Here is a 15101-nt window from a genome sequence, read left to right as displayed (position 1 = left end):
CAGTAAACAATAGGATAACAAGATGCAGCAAAGCAAGCAAAACTTTAAAACTACATCAAATACAAAAAGATCCACACAGCCCCATCCATAACCTTATTCAAATCCCAAATGGTCTGCAATCAACTGAAACTAATCTGTTTCTTTCCTCCAACTTTCCCACCACCCAAACACACACTCCTACGAAATTTAAACCACATCCTAGTACAGATCAATCTCAGTTACAATTACACAAGTACCGGCTTGCTTCAAAGTAGCAACACAACCATTGCCAACATCACCATAACCGCAAACAACAACAACATTTCCGGCAATCATAACATCAGTAGCTCTCATCAAACCATCGATGGAAAACAAAACAATAAAATGGATCATCAACCACGTCAAAAAATGAAGATGATTAAAATAATGATCTATCGATCATGTCGAACGGCAACCATTGATGATGACGTGGGGAAGTAATTGTGGTACCTACTGCCGTATAACACAGTGGATCGACGCCGTTGGAGCATGCCGTAGTATCAGAGAGCCGACGTCAGAACTAAAATTAGGTTGACGAATAAGCATGCAAATTGTCGAAACACGTACGCGCTCTTTTTGAAAACTACGCTCATCGTTACCGATACCGTGTCTTCGAACCTAATCATGTCCTCATTTTCAATCTTTTCTTTGAGATCATGTGCCACTCACTTTGTGCTAGTGTGACAATGAATTTGAGATCTGAAGCAAATCAAAGTAAATTACCTTGCTATTGGTGACAGAGTCATTGACATTGATGGCATGGAACAAGAGGGTTCCATTTTCTTGCATCTGGTACAACCAATCTGAAACTCGGCGTTGTCAGTGGAGGCCGGGTCGGGTAGCTTCCGAGTCTTCTCGTAGATCTCCTCAACTTTGACTCTCTCGTGGATCAACAACATGGCGTACCACCGTCGTCAATGATGAGATCTGGGCCGCCGCCGGGACCCTAGTCTAGAGCTTTCTCCGTGCACCACCAATACTCCTAGAGGGTCTCGCCCTTCCAAGCGAAGACGGAGGCAAAGTTACGTACAATGGCGGCTGCCACGTGGTCTTGGGTTGAGAAGATATTGCAGGACCACCAGCGGACTTTGGTGTCGAGAGCGGTGAGGGTTCCGATGATGTTGGCTCCTTTGAAGGGCTATGAAAGGGCCGAATCAACAAAATCATCGCACTTTTGATTTTTTTATTTTAAATATATTTTTACACATTTACCCTTACATACTGATGCCATACGTATTTGAATACTAACGTCAGGGGAGATCCCTGTAATTAAATGCATACTTTCTATCTGACTGTAAATACACTAAACCTTAGGGGAGGTCCCTTAAAATAACCCATATATTTTATTGTGATACTTTTTGCCAGATTTAAAAGATAAAAAGGAAAGCTAAAAATTTGACCAAACATTATATTGGTATCTTAATTAATTTCTTGTCGATATCCTAGAACCACTAACGCACTTCCACATCTTCACTCTTTCGGCGCAAAATATTATTCAGCCCCCTATACTCTATATTATTTACAATTATTTATAAGTATTATAAAACTTTCTGTCTAGTAAAATTTTGTTGAACCCCTTGTACTCTGTTTTATTTTAATCAAACTCTTGGAGTACCAATTTACCCTCTATACTTTTAAATTCCCAAAATACCCTACATTTAATTAAAAAATATAATAATTATTAAATAAATTATAATTATAATTATAATAATTGTTTATTATAATTATATTTTTTAAATGGATTATTATTATTAATATTATTATTATTAACAAGAATAAAAAGTATTATAATAAATTAATCTATTAATTTTTTAGTTAAAATATTAATAATAATAATTAACAATAATTACTATTAATAATTAATTTTTGAATAATAATAACAATAACAATAATTAAAATACAAAATAATAATTATGATAAAAATTAATGAAGGATTTTATACTAATTTGTTACAATTTAATTTATTCTGATTTTTATTCTAAGACAAAGTAAACACATAAATGGTAATACAACTCATTCTAATTATGATTCCTGCCGTTCAAGTAAATAAATTATTCTAATTCCAATTTCTCATTTGAATTCTAGATATTTCGATTTTAGCTTATTATGTTTTCAGTTAATTTTTATTCATGTTTAGTGAATGCACTATAAAATTCATAATACTTATAAAAAAACTGTAAATAATATAGAGTGGTCTAATTGAATATAAATTGATTTACAATTTTATAGTGCATTCATTAAAAATGAATCGAAATTAGCTGGAAACATAATGAGTTAGAATTGGAATAACTATAATTAAAATAAAGAATTGGAATTAAAACAATTTATTTACTTGAACTGCATGAATCGTAATTAGAATAAACTATATTATCATTTATGTGATTATTTTGTCTTATAATAAATATCGGAATGAGTTAAATAGTAACAAATTATTATAAAATCTTTAATTAATTTTATTATAATTATTATTTTTTATTTTAATTATTGTTATTGTTATTATTGTTCAAAAATTAATTATTAATAGTAATTATTGTTAATTATTATTATTATTGGCATTTTAACTAAAAATTATTATTAATTATTGTTAATAGATTAATTAATTATAATACTTTTTATTCTTGTTGTTAATAATAATAATAATCCATTTAAAAATTATATTTATATTTATAATTATAATAATTATATTATTATCTATTTAATTAGATTATATTATTATAATTATAATCTATTTAATAATTATTATATTTTTTAATTAAATGGAGGGTATTTTAGAAATTTAAAATTATAGGGGGTGAATTAGTACTCTAATAAAGGTTTCAATAAAATAAAACAGAGTATAAGAGGCTCAAAGACATTTTACAAGACAAAAAATTTTATAATTCTTATGAATAAATTGTAAATAATATAGAGCATATGGGGCTAATTGATATTTTGGGGGTCAGCCGTAAGTTACGCTGAATGTAACTTAGGCGGACCCCACTCTTAAGGGCTTTTGGTGGATTCGAGCCAACGACAAGTCAGATGATGGTTGGTAGAAGGGAGTTGACTGAAAATTGTGGGAAAAGACTTAGTGATGCGACATTTGGAGTGACCAATTAATTGTGAATTTGAACTGGTCATCCTTTTTTGCACCTTGTCGCCGTTGTACAACTTGTACTTGCCTGAGGTGATTAATTGCTTCAAGCTACATGAAAACGATGCGCTTTGCAACAAGAAGCCTTTTTTTTTTTTTTTTTTTTTTTTTTTTTTTTTTTAAAAAAAACTTCAAACTTAGTCTCTGAAAATTGCAAGCTAGTCAAGGTATATTTAATTATCTGAAAATTGCAAGTTAGTCAAGGTATAGTTAATTGTATGGCATAAAATAAATCGTCATGACAAAGGTTTTAGCCACCGAAATTGTATTCGTCGTTTAAAATAATATATTTTTGCCTAAAGTCTATATTATAGTGCTTGGTTGAGGGAATCGACGGCCGGCCACTGCAACGGTGGTTGGCTGCATTTGTTTTGTATAGGGCTAATTTTGTACTAAGTGAAAGGGTAAAAAAATGATATGGGCAAGGGATTGGTTGAATATGCTGAGCAATATCCATTAGACACATGGTACAGATTTCAACTAGTCAAGAACTAATAATTTAGTAAGAACTAGTGGCATTAAATAGTAATTATTCGGTGAAGTTGAGACTCTTATAACATTTCGCTTTCTAAGTTGTCGGCTTGAATCTTGATGCAATTAAAAACAATGAATCTCTGAACTCTTGGTTATGGAAAAACTTCTTGCTGTTTCTCTTTCCCGAAATAATTAATGATTACAATGTGATTTATACATAAGAAAAGGATCAACATGTCGAAGTAAAGCAAATATATACAATATATTATACTTGAAATAATTGTGTAGAATTGATAGAAGTGAAAACTTTATTAAGAAAAATCAAACCCGTCACTTGCGTTAAGAAAATTGACGTGGGCATGCATGAGAGCTGAATTGGTTAATTTAGAGTAATGATAGTGAGAAGGAGCTCACTCCAACCCCAGCAATCCCATATGAAAGAGTAAACAGAAGTTAAAATAATAATAAAATTACTCTAACTTTTGAATTGATGGCAAAATTTTGCACAATAAAATCGCTTTGGTGGGATTGAGGTGAGTCTCGCTAATTGATGGGTTGAATATAATTTTTCATTGTTTAATGTACAGATCAGAAAGATCACATTTAGTCATGGCATAGATCTTGTTAACTCAATTGTATTCAAGCACATATTATTTGACCACAAGAACACGTGGAGTTGATTATTCACTTAATATTGAGTCCTTCGTAGACATTTATTTCCTAGTTGTCAGCTTGATAAAATTGAAAGCAGTGTAATTACCAAGAACGTAATTTTTTTTAACTTTTTGAAGGAATTATATTGACTTCTTCGATCTAATTTGACTGGAAACTATGCAAGTTATCAAGTAATTTACTATGAAAAATTTAGAATAATTATTTGGGAAGACTATAATGTATTAATTATATCATCTATGGGAAGGAATTATATTTACTTCTTCGGTCTAATTTGACTGGAAACTATGCAAGTTATCAAGTAATTTACTATGAAAAATTTAGAATAATTATCTGGGAAGACTATAATGTATTAATTATATCATATATGGGAAGGCCAGTTCAGACGAGTCGTTGAAACATGCAGCACCAATTTTTTTTTTAATATGTGTTACACAATAGGAAAATCTCAATAAATTGATCATTTTGAGTAAACTAAGTTTGGTAGTTCCGAGTTCAGACAAATGGGCCAAATAAAATTTTACTAAATTTATAAGATTATGTACTATAGAAAAATATTTGTAGTTTCATATAAGACAACTTACTTTTGGCCTGTTTAATTCTTATAAGTTTGAGATAATGTTCAATTTATAAGCTGAATTTTGAGTGTGAATTAGACACAAGCTTCTATGTGCTATCGATACCAAACTCATCCACAAGTTGAATCACGCTACCTTTTCATATGACAAGGATTATGTAGAAATGCCAACTTGCACGTGACAGAGGGTGTTAAGAGAAAAATCTCATATTAGTTGTAATGAATCGTTAGATATTTATATAATCCTTTTCATATGATAAGGATTATGCCATGGACTTCTATATAGTATCATAACCAAAATCTTGTAAGAGTGGACTCACACTATTTTACTAGATGAGAGGGACTAATAAAAATGACCACCCTGCATGTAGTTAGGGATGATAGGAAAATCATCCAATGTCAATTGAGAAAAAGAACTATATTTTGAGTATGAGTTAGGCTTATGATATCATAGAAAAATTCATCCACGTATGGGCCATGACATCTCTATTTCTCACTGCCAAGAAGCACATACCTTAAATTATTTCATAGTTTTTTTTTGTGGTTTCAATTTCATGCTCCAGTTTTTGCTGTACCAGTTAATTTATTTCGTTATAAGCCATAAAGGTATTCCTATGGTACATTGAACAACAATTCTTCATAACAATCAGTTTATGGGGAAGTTTATATGTACACAAAATCCTTGAGTGAAATAGAGGTTACAACAAACTCAATTGAAAATAAATCTATCATAGAAACAAAAAGGAGTTAATGTGTTATCCAATTTCAAGAATCCTTGGGGTGAACCTGTTGGTGTGCGTTCTATAGCAACATTAACCAAAATATTGATGTGCGTGAATAAGACCAACAGTCTAGTTAAATGGCACAGGGTAGTAACTTTAATCGTTCAAAACATTAGTAGCAAAAATATTGCAAAAAAAAAAAAGAGTGAAAGACAGAACAAGCAATATAATATAGAAATAAATAATGAAAATAGCAAATGCAAGTGCCAAAATATTTAGCTATATGTCTAAAAATATTTTACAAAATATATCTAAGAACAAGTGAGATTACTCCGGATCCAAATTAGAGTAAAACTAAGATGTGATCACATAAAAAATTACACAACAAGCCATACGAAACTCCGAAAAGGTTGCTGATCTAATGAAAAAAATGTAATAATAAGCACACATGATCACTAATAACATCATATGTCAGAAAACTTGAACACACCCAAAAAAAGGTTATAAAATCTAATGGTTTAAAATATAGCAAAAACAAGAAAAGATAGAGATTTATATCTAAAATCAAATCTCTCGTTGAGTCCACTCTTTTCGATCTATAAATGCAAGTCAAAAGGATTAAGAAGAGACTTTTAGCTATTTTTTCACTCATAACAGAGAAAACCATATCCAAATTTACTAGAATTCACTAAACACAAAACTAACAAGAACATTGGAATGCCTTCGCAAGTACACGCTCAAGTTATGATAATCTGCGGAGAAAATGTTGAAGACGAGAAGGAATCTCACGCATTCAGAAGAATCAGGTTTAATTCAAACAGTTACTTCTTTTATATTATCCGGTCTATTGAAGGATGTAGAACTTAAGGTGCTATAAACAAATCAAGCAACCTTAGATCCTACCCAAGATCACCAACCAAATTTATCAAGATGCTTCAAGATTGATAACTGAAGAACTTGACTAAGATTAATCAATGGAATGTGACAATTAACCGACTAGAATTAAGAAAACAAAAGATATAGAATGGACAAAAAACAAGAGAGATTTAACGTGGTTCAGCTAGATCTCTCTAGCTTACATCCACGGGAGGGCAAATATGACCAGCTTTGATTGATTCTCAAGATGATTTACAGAGTAATGCTATGAGCCTTTACACAAGATCGAGACTGCTTATTTATTCCAGCCCTTTCTCTCTCTACAACTCTCTATCCTTTTGAATCTGTTGCACCAGAATCAGCTGCTTCATAACAGCTTCATAACAAACCCAGAACTTCCCCAGCAACTCACGTGAGTTCCTAATGCTTTAACGACATTTAACGAACCTTGTGAGCTGGATACAAGCACGTGATGTTCGCATGCTTCACTTAAGGGTAAATGGCAAGCTTGTATATAGGGGTGGGCGCGGTTTGGTTCCGTTCGGTTTTTTACTAAATTTTTCATAATCGTTCGATTACGATTATTTTAAAATCATAATCGCGATTAATCAAATTATCGAAATAATCAAATATTCGATTAATTGAAATAATTCGATTCGATTCGGTTCAATTATTTCGATTATGGGCTTATTTTGGGCTTTTTTAAATTTAAAACCTTAAATTAATAAATCTACCACAAACATAAAAAGTTAACAAACAAAAAATCAAAATATGTCTCAAAGTATATTCAAGAACACATAACATGTTCAAATACCAAGTTCAAATCAAAATAAATAAGCAAAAAGTCTTTTAAACTTTAACAAAACTACAAAAGCAATAAACATCAATCAACTCCCAAATCCCAATTACTCCTCTCAGTTGCTTGTTCTTGTTGAGCTACTATTGGCCTACCAAATTCTACATTAACAAATTAAACAAAAATATTAGACCGATTAGTTAAGAGTGAAATAACCAAAACAATATATCAAAATATAGTAGTAACATATTACCTGCTTCAATGACTTCATAGAATTCAGTTTCCTCCTAAGTAGGTTGTATTATCTGTTCTACTAATAGAGTTTAGCGAAGCCAATTTTAAGTGCAAATCAATGACTCAACAGTTTTATGAGTTAAAGAACTTCTAAAAGGATCAAGAACACGCCCTCTTGTGCTAAATGCCAATTCCGAAGCTACAGTAAACATTGGAATTGCCAAAACATCCTTGGCAATCTGAGACAAAATTGGATACCTATGCCCATTCAACTTCCACCAAGTCAAAATATCAAAATGGGCATTACTAGTACTCTCATTAGCATCCGTCAAGTACTTTTCAACACCATTTTTTGAACTAATGTCATCATTTGAACTTTGCTTCATCTTTTGAAAGATGAAAAAAGATCAATTGACATTATACTACTACTAGCACCACCACCACCACCACCACCACCACTACTACCATCATGGATATCACCAAAACAAACACCACCACTATTCCTCACATCACTCCCACCAATATAGCTATTATATAGCTTCATCAACAACTCTTTAATGTTAGATTTCAATTCTTCAACCTTCCTAAATTCATACATGCTACTAAAACAAACTCCAATTTACATATAGGATCAAGCACAATTGCTACAAATAATAACATGTTAACCTAATCAAAAGAATCACCCCAATATTTAGCAAACTTTTGTTCCATTTTTTTGGCCATTTTCCTCAACAAATCATCACTAGAAGTAGCAAGTGACTTCAAATGAATTAGAACTTTTGCCATTTCATTTAAGTAATCATTGGAAGTGACATCAAGAGAGCTACTAAATTTCAAGGTCATATAATAAAAAACCGATAAAAAGTTGACTAACCTCCTTGCATTTCCCCAATTGTCATCGCTCGGTGGCCCCTCCCTCTTTTTTTCACCCTCATCCTCAACAAACCAATTAACATAATGTTGATCATCTTCCTTCATCCTATCAAATGTTTTTTCAAACACAGCCGTTTTGTGCAACATCAAATATGTTGAATTCCATCTAGTAGGCACATTCAACACCATAAGCCCTCCATATGAGATTTTCTCCCTACCAACACATGTTTTAAACTTTTGCAATCTTGCTGGAGAGGATCTAACAGACTTTATTGCATTGCGAATACTAGCTATTGAATGATTCACCTCCGCCAACTCATCTTGCACAATCAAATTTATTATGTGTGCCGAACACCTCACATGCATATATAAACCATTCAAAACCATTGAATTCACACTCCAATTTGCTAACTTCTTCTTCACATAAATTATTGCAATTTTATTGGCACTTGCATTGTCCACTGTAATTGTGAACGACCTCTAAATCCTCCAATCAATCAAACATGTCTCAATTAGCTTCCCAATACCATCTCCTTTATTATTAGCTATAGGTGTGAAACTAAGAATCCTTTTGTGCAACACCCACTCCGCATCAATAAAATGAGCAGTAATGACCATGTAGTTAGACAGTTGAATTGATGTCCATGTATCTGTGGTAATACACACCCTTTGCTTGCTTGCACCCAAAACACTTTTTAACAACCCTTTTTCATACTGATACAATTCAAGAATATCCCTTGTAATTGTTCTTCGCGATGGCACATCAAATCTTAGGCAACAAGTTTGCATAAACTCTAAAAACCCTTCAGCCTCCACAAAGCTAAAAGGTAATTCATCCTTGACAATCATCTTCACAAGTGCCATTTTACAAGCCTCTTGACTAAACCCGCCACTAACTTTAACAACTCCATCATCTTTATCTTTTCCCTTTTGACGGAAAAGTATTTGTTGCTTCAGATCCCCTTCAACCTTCACATCTTGATATGACCTACATTTATCCAAATGATTCTTCAAATTAGTGGTATTTCCTCTATTAGCTGCAAAGGTTTTACGGCAATGATGACATTTTCCTTTGTTTCCACAAGGTAGTTTGGTAAAATGAGCCCAAACATTTAATCTCAAAGGCATTTTTCTTTTTTTTCCCATCATCAACCTCCACCTCTTGCACTTCCTCCTCATCATAATTTTCCATTCTACACAAACACAAAATCATTCATGCAAAATTGTGGCAAATCAAAAATCAGCAGCAACAAATCAACACAACAGCAACAACAAATAAAAAATCTTGGGGATTATAAAATAAAAAATATTATGACATTGCGGCACAACTCAAATTTGTGATCGTTTATATTAATATGTCTATCCTATTAATATTAAGGAGATATATCTATTCATAATTTATTAAGAGAGTAGTAACTTTAGCAATTTATACTACATGATTCATGAATTAACTTTTATATACTCTACATGATTCATGAATTAACTTTAGCAATTTGTTCAAACAGAAAAATAGTATTAAAGTTCTATAATAAAATCACCTTTTCACCCATTCGAACACTATAGTTCTGAATTCTCATGTCACCACAAGATAGTTTAACATGTGAACATGAGAAATAGCTTTCTATATTTTTTTTTCTTAAAATCTGAAAATATTAGATGGGTCCAGTGACATATAAAGCTATAAACATTTATCCCAAAAAAAAAAATTTCAAAATCACTTCAATCACATGAATTATGCAAGCAAACAATAAAATGGATTGGATGAAGGTTTTTGGAAATTGGTTGAACCCTCTGTAGAATACAAGCATGAGTAGCTTTATCAGACCTTTCATATTTCTCAACACCTTGGTCTTTTTTTTTTTTTTTTTGCCTGTTGGAAAAGTTCAACATCTTCATTGAAGAAAGTGCTCTTACCTTGTGCATAAATCAATCATAATCAATCAATCATAATAACAATAGCAGCAATAATAACAATAACAATAAACAACAGCAAGAAGAAAATGCTTTGCACCTACACAAATTCACTTTGTCAAGAAAGTGGAGGTGGAGTGCTAATAATCTAATTGTTAGCTTTAGCAATTAATTAATTATTTCCACCAACATTAATATAACTATTGGCTCACAGAGCAGATCAAGTGACCGCATGTCTCTATGCACTTGTCCTAAACTCACATGACAGCGGCTGCAGCACGTGGCTGAGAGTTTTTGTTGACAGCGACTGCAGTACGTGGTAGCAGCGGCGAAGACTCGGCGACGAGCAGCGGCGGGGACGAGCAGCGGCGGCTGAAGGTCACGCATTCGGTTTCGGCTGAAGATCATAAGTGGTGTTTAGTTTAGACTTTAGGGATTATTGGATTGTTATTCAGTTCGTTTTTTTTTAAACCGAACTGACTGGTTTTACTATTTTCATTATATTACTTATTCGGTTTTTTATTAATCAGCTTTTTTTGCCCACTCCTACCTGTATATCGTTCTGAAGAGTGTTTAACTTGCTCATCAAAACGCACATATCTCTATCGTTTGGCTTAAGTGATTCCAGCTTCAAAACACAAGATCCTCTGTCGTTTTGAGTTTCTGGATTTGCTTTCATCAAAACAAAGGATTTTTTTTATCTTTCAATCAACAGTGCCAATTTCCTATTGGGAATGCAGAAGTGACATTGATCTGGTCATAAATAATAACCTGACTTGTCCTACAAATTCATTTGTACTAAGAGAAATCTCTGTTAAGTTTGTTTTGATGAATGTTTGTTTACTTGAAAAAAAAAGGCAGCACAGAAGAATAGAAATTTCATAAAATTGTACTTGGATAAGGATGGAGAGAGAGAAATATTTATTTCGAGATGGCAAAGCGTTCAAGATAGATAAATCGTGAGATAATGAAGAATTACATTAAATTAAAGAATGAAGATAACATAAAGAACGGTTAACATCATTTAATTATTAGCTGGGTATAAATCAGCAGGCAAGCGGGGCTTTGCACGAGCATGCAGTGGCTTAGCCATTAGGAGGTCGCATTTTGACTCGGAAAGGTCAACCATCTCCTCATCCGATGGCGCGCTCCAATTAAAACCTTGAAGAAGCCTTGCCAAAAGCATTACAGACATCTCGGACCCAAGTGCCATGCCCATGCAACCGCGTCTTCCTCTGCTGAATGAAAGAAATCTTAATTCTGGTTCGGTCAACTCTACTTGATGATGATGATCATCCGGTGAACCAATATGACGTTCCGGTATGAATTTCAATGGATCTTTCCAGACGTTAGGGTTTCGGCCAAGCCCTATCCGGCTCAGCAGAACGTGACTGCCTTTGGGAATGAAGTAACCGGCGACAGTGGCATCGCGAGTTGAAACATGAGGCAGGTTAAACGGTGCCACGGGATGAAGGCGAAGCACTTCCCTTAAACAAGCCTTGATATAATTGAGCTGCGGGACGTCAGATTCCTGAACAAGTCTTTCTTTTCCAACAACTCTATCGATCTCCTCTGTTGCTTTTCGGAGAATTTCAGGCTGGTTGATCATCTCCGCTATTGCCCACTCTGCTGCATTCGATGGATTATCCACTGTTGCAAGTGTCAGATCCTGCAAGTACGTACATATGTTAATTTATCGATCAGTTAATTTGTCATTAAAATTCGAGACCGCGACCTGATTATATATAACATGAGCAATTAATAATATAAAAATTAATGTATTAAATAAACAAGATATCCAACGTACCATGCATTGAGATTTGATCTCATCTATGGATAACAATGGATCCCCATTTTCATCCTTTGCTGAAATGAGAACATCTAGCAAGTCCAGGTCGTTGTGAGCTTCCTTCTTGTTGTCATGATGTCTCCGTTGTTGTACTCTCTCGTCTATAATGGAATCGTGATACTTGTTGGCAGTTTTCATGGCCGCACTTACAATTTTTTCATGGCCTTCTAGATCGAAGACTCTCATCCAGGGAACGTAATCTGAAAGAGTGAAGGAATAAAGGTGTTGGAGTGCAACGAAGAGTGATTCAACGTGTTCTTCTTCTTCAAATCCGGGACCTCCATCTTCTTTTCCTTCGCCAAAGTATCTCCTGTTGAACATCATCTTCCTAATAACGTTCCCACAATAATGGCGGGTTGCAAGTCTTACATCTACAACTGTTGCAGCAGAAGCACTTTCGCGGCATTGGTTATAAATGAATCGAACAAGATTGTCAGCTTCTTCTCTTCTCTTAGAGATTAAGGAGTTAAGCCGGGCTGAGCTCAACACGTGAGAAGCAACCATCTTTCTCATTTTCTTCCATTGTTGACCCCATGGCACGACTGCCACAGACAGGAATCCTCGGCTAGAGTACTCTGTCCCCATTGTGAGCGGCCTCGTTGCAAAAATTGAGTCGTTATCTTTTAGAACTTCCAAGGCAATTTCTGGGGAAGTCACTGGAATCACATGAACATTTCCAAGCCGGATGCAAGAAATGTTGGTTTTAAGTTCTTTCATCACACTGTGTATCCATTTGAAGGCCGGCTTATTCCTCCAAATCTCTGGAAGGTTTCCGACTATTGGCCACGCAGCCGGGCCTGGAGGCAGTGTTAGCTGCTGCTTCATTGTTTTCTGCTCGCTGCTTCTTCTATTCTGCTTGATTAATTCATTCATTTTCAAAACATTTAATTAATATGATCTATTTTAGATAAGAATGCACAACTACTGTTACTAATAAGTAAGTAAATCATGGAAACCGAAATACACACACATACCTTGGACAGTTGATTACGCGCAAATGAATACATGTCCTTCGCATATCTACGAATACTTTCAGATTTCAGCTGAAAGCTCGTTAGTGCAACAAGGGCAACGATTAACGTCACGAAAACAGTATATGTGGATTCAAAAATGGGATTACTTTGAGGATTGGAAAGGAACTCCATAATGGTTGTATTTAAATTCGGGCTCAAAAACAAGCAAGCAAAGTGTTAGTAGCGGTGGCTGTCAAAGCAAAATGTAATTTTATATATTGTTGATGACGGACTGAATGAAGAGGACGCTCTCGTTATGTTATTTATAGGGAATGGGAGGTACGGTTCAAGTTCTGGGAAGGTCGCCAATAACCAGCACATGCGTGCTGACGCGTGATTTGTCTGTTTTTGATAGGAAGTGGAATATTCAAAGAATAATAAAGTGCTGATTTTTCTTCGGTCAGCAGTCAGCAACAGCAGTCATTCGGGGGAAAATTGTCTGTGTGCTTCCTTTGACGATGGAATCGACCGCTTAGTGGCAACTGCGGTGGTTGGAGGATTAACGACGGCATAAATTTTATATTGTAAATAATTCATAAAATAAGTAAAAGGGTAATATAATTACTAATTAAATGAAAGTGAACATGTACTTGATTAAGAAAAAGAAATCCCTGACCTACATTCAGAAAATTGACTAGCTACGGGCCTACGGCATGCATGGGAGTTTGGTTACTTACGGTTCAGACTTCAGAGTAAAATTACTGATAGTCAAGTATTCAAGCAAATGCTATTTGACCATCAAATAAAAAAAAATATCTATTATTGACCATAAGAACTAGTGGAGTTTATTCGCGATGAATAAGTTTAGGCATGATCGATTTTTTGGAAATACAGGTAAGAACATATAGTCTTCGTCAACGGAAATATAAGTGCTAAGGAGTTGCCGAAACACACCGCATCATTTCTTTTCTCAATTTTTAATAGCGTTTTGCCATGATCAACACCGAATGTCATCAATGAAAGAGTAATATCATATTCACAAGCCACTTCGGCTTTAGCAGTGGTGAACCGCTACCTCAAAGTTAAGAAGGATTAAAAATAATAGTTTGAGCCTCTATAGACTCAATCTCCCTCAATTAAATAAAAATTGTGTAGAGTTAATTTGTAAGTCTTTCTCCCTTATGAAATACGAGTGAAGTAGAGACATCTCTCGTATGTGAGGGTCATATGTCTGAGCATGTACTTCATAAAATTAATGTAATAATATAAGTCCCAAGTTATATATCTGATGGTAAATATCAGTATAATGTCTGCTCTAATAGAGTTGTAAATATTTGTGTAATACAGTAATCTGATGTGTAATCAATATTTAAAAAATATATATATATATATCTGATGGTAAATATCAGTATAATGTCTGCTCTAATAGAGTTGTAAATATTTGTGTAATACAGTAATCTGATGTGTAATCAATATTTAAAATATATATATATATCATATTCACAGTATAGTAATGACAGTATCTCAAATCATATCACGTTTACTTTGACGAAATATTCACCACGAAATATTAGAATATTTACAGTATAGGAAAAAAAATCTCGACTTCTAACATTTGTCTTAGTGATCATATAGACCTTATTAATTTCAAAAATGATCATAAAATCTCTTTTCCTACGATCATATCTTTCTACTGTAGTCAAACTTTTATAATACCATAATTAATCGTAATCTTTGTAAACAAAATATAAGACTTGCAAACTTAACATAAATCTTATATATCAACATTAAGGAGCCGTTAGTTTTTTTTACTTAATAATTTGATTGACTTAATTTCAATCAATTAAATCTGTTTCTTTTTCAACTTAATAGAATTTTTTAGTCATTAAGTCATCAAGCCAATTTTTTTAGCTTTTTATTTAATTTAAAAAGTCTAGATGATATTACAAAAAAATATTCTCCAAATTAAAGTATCCTTAAATCATTAATTTATTCTCATCTTTACCTAAATAA

The 15101-nt window shown here is 33.4% G+C and overlaps 1 protein-coding gene and 1 pseudogene across 1 annotated transcript; both read right to left on the bottom strand.

The window, feature by feature from the left end:
• Positions 1–198: 198 nt before the first annotated feature.
• On the bottom strand, positions 199–1249 carry LOC112098906 (annotated as a pseudogene).
• Positions 1250–11233: 9984 nt separating this feature from the next.
• Positions 11234–13375, bottom strand: LOC18044431 (phenylalanine N-monooxygenase). The gene is made up of 3 exons (XM_006435858.2): positions 13110–13375; positions 12094–12987; positions 11234–11955 (listed from the first exon to the last, which is right to left on the bottom strand). Exons 1-3 carry the CDS (start codon positions 13278–13280, stop codon positions 11311–11313), a joined length of 1710 nt encoding a protein of 569 aa, XP_006435921.1. The 5' UTR covers positions 13281–13375; the 3' UTR covers positions 11234–11310.
• Between the last annotated feature and the right edge of the window lie 1726 nt (positions 13376–15101).

This window comes from Citrus clementina, unplaced genomic scaffold (assembly GCF_000493195.1).
Source record: "Citrus clementina cultivar Clemenules unplaced genomic scaffold, Citrus_clementina_v1.0 scaffold_4, whole genome shotgun sequence".
In the NCBI taxonomy this organism is placed as follows: Eukaryota; Viridiplantae; Streptophyta; class Magnoliopsida; order Sapindales; family Rutaceae; genus Citrus; species Citrus x clementina.
This window is presented reverse-complemented; position numbering and strand designations above follow the sequence as displayed.

What these genes read in the sequence shown, in the direction of transcription:
- LOC18044431 (XM_006435858.2), bottom strand. Translation starts at nt 13,280, where the DNA reads ATGGAGTTCCTTTCCAATCCTCAAAGTAATCCCATTTTTGAATCCACA. An exon ending in CGCGTAATCAACTGTCCAAG is followed by an intron (nt 12,988 to 13,109) that starts GTATGTGTGTGT and finishes TTAATCAAGCAG; the next exon opens with AATAGAAGAAGCAGCGAGCA. An exon ending in AGATCAAATCTCAATGCATG is followed by an intron (nt 11,956 to 12,093) that starts GTACGTTGGATA and finishes ACGTACTTGCAG; the next exon opens with GATCTGACACTTGCAACAGT.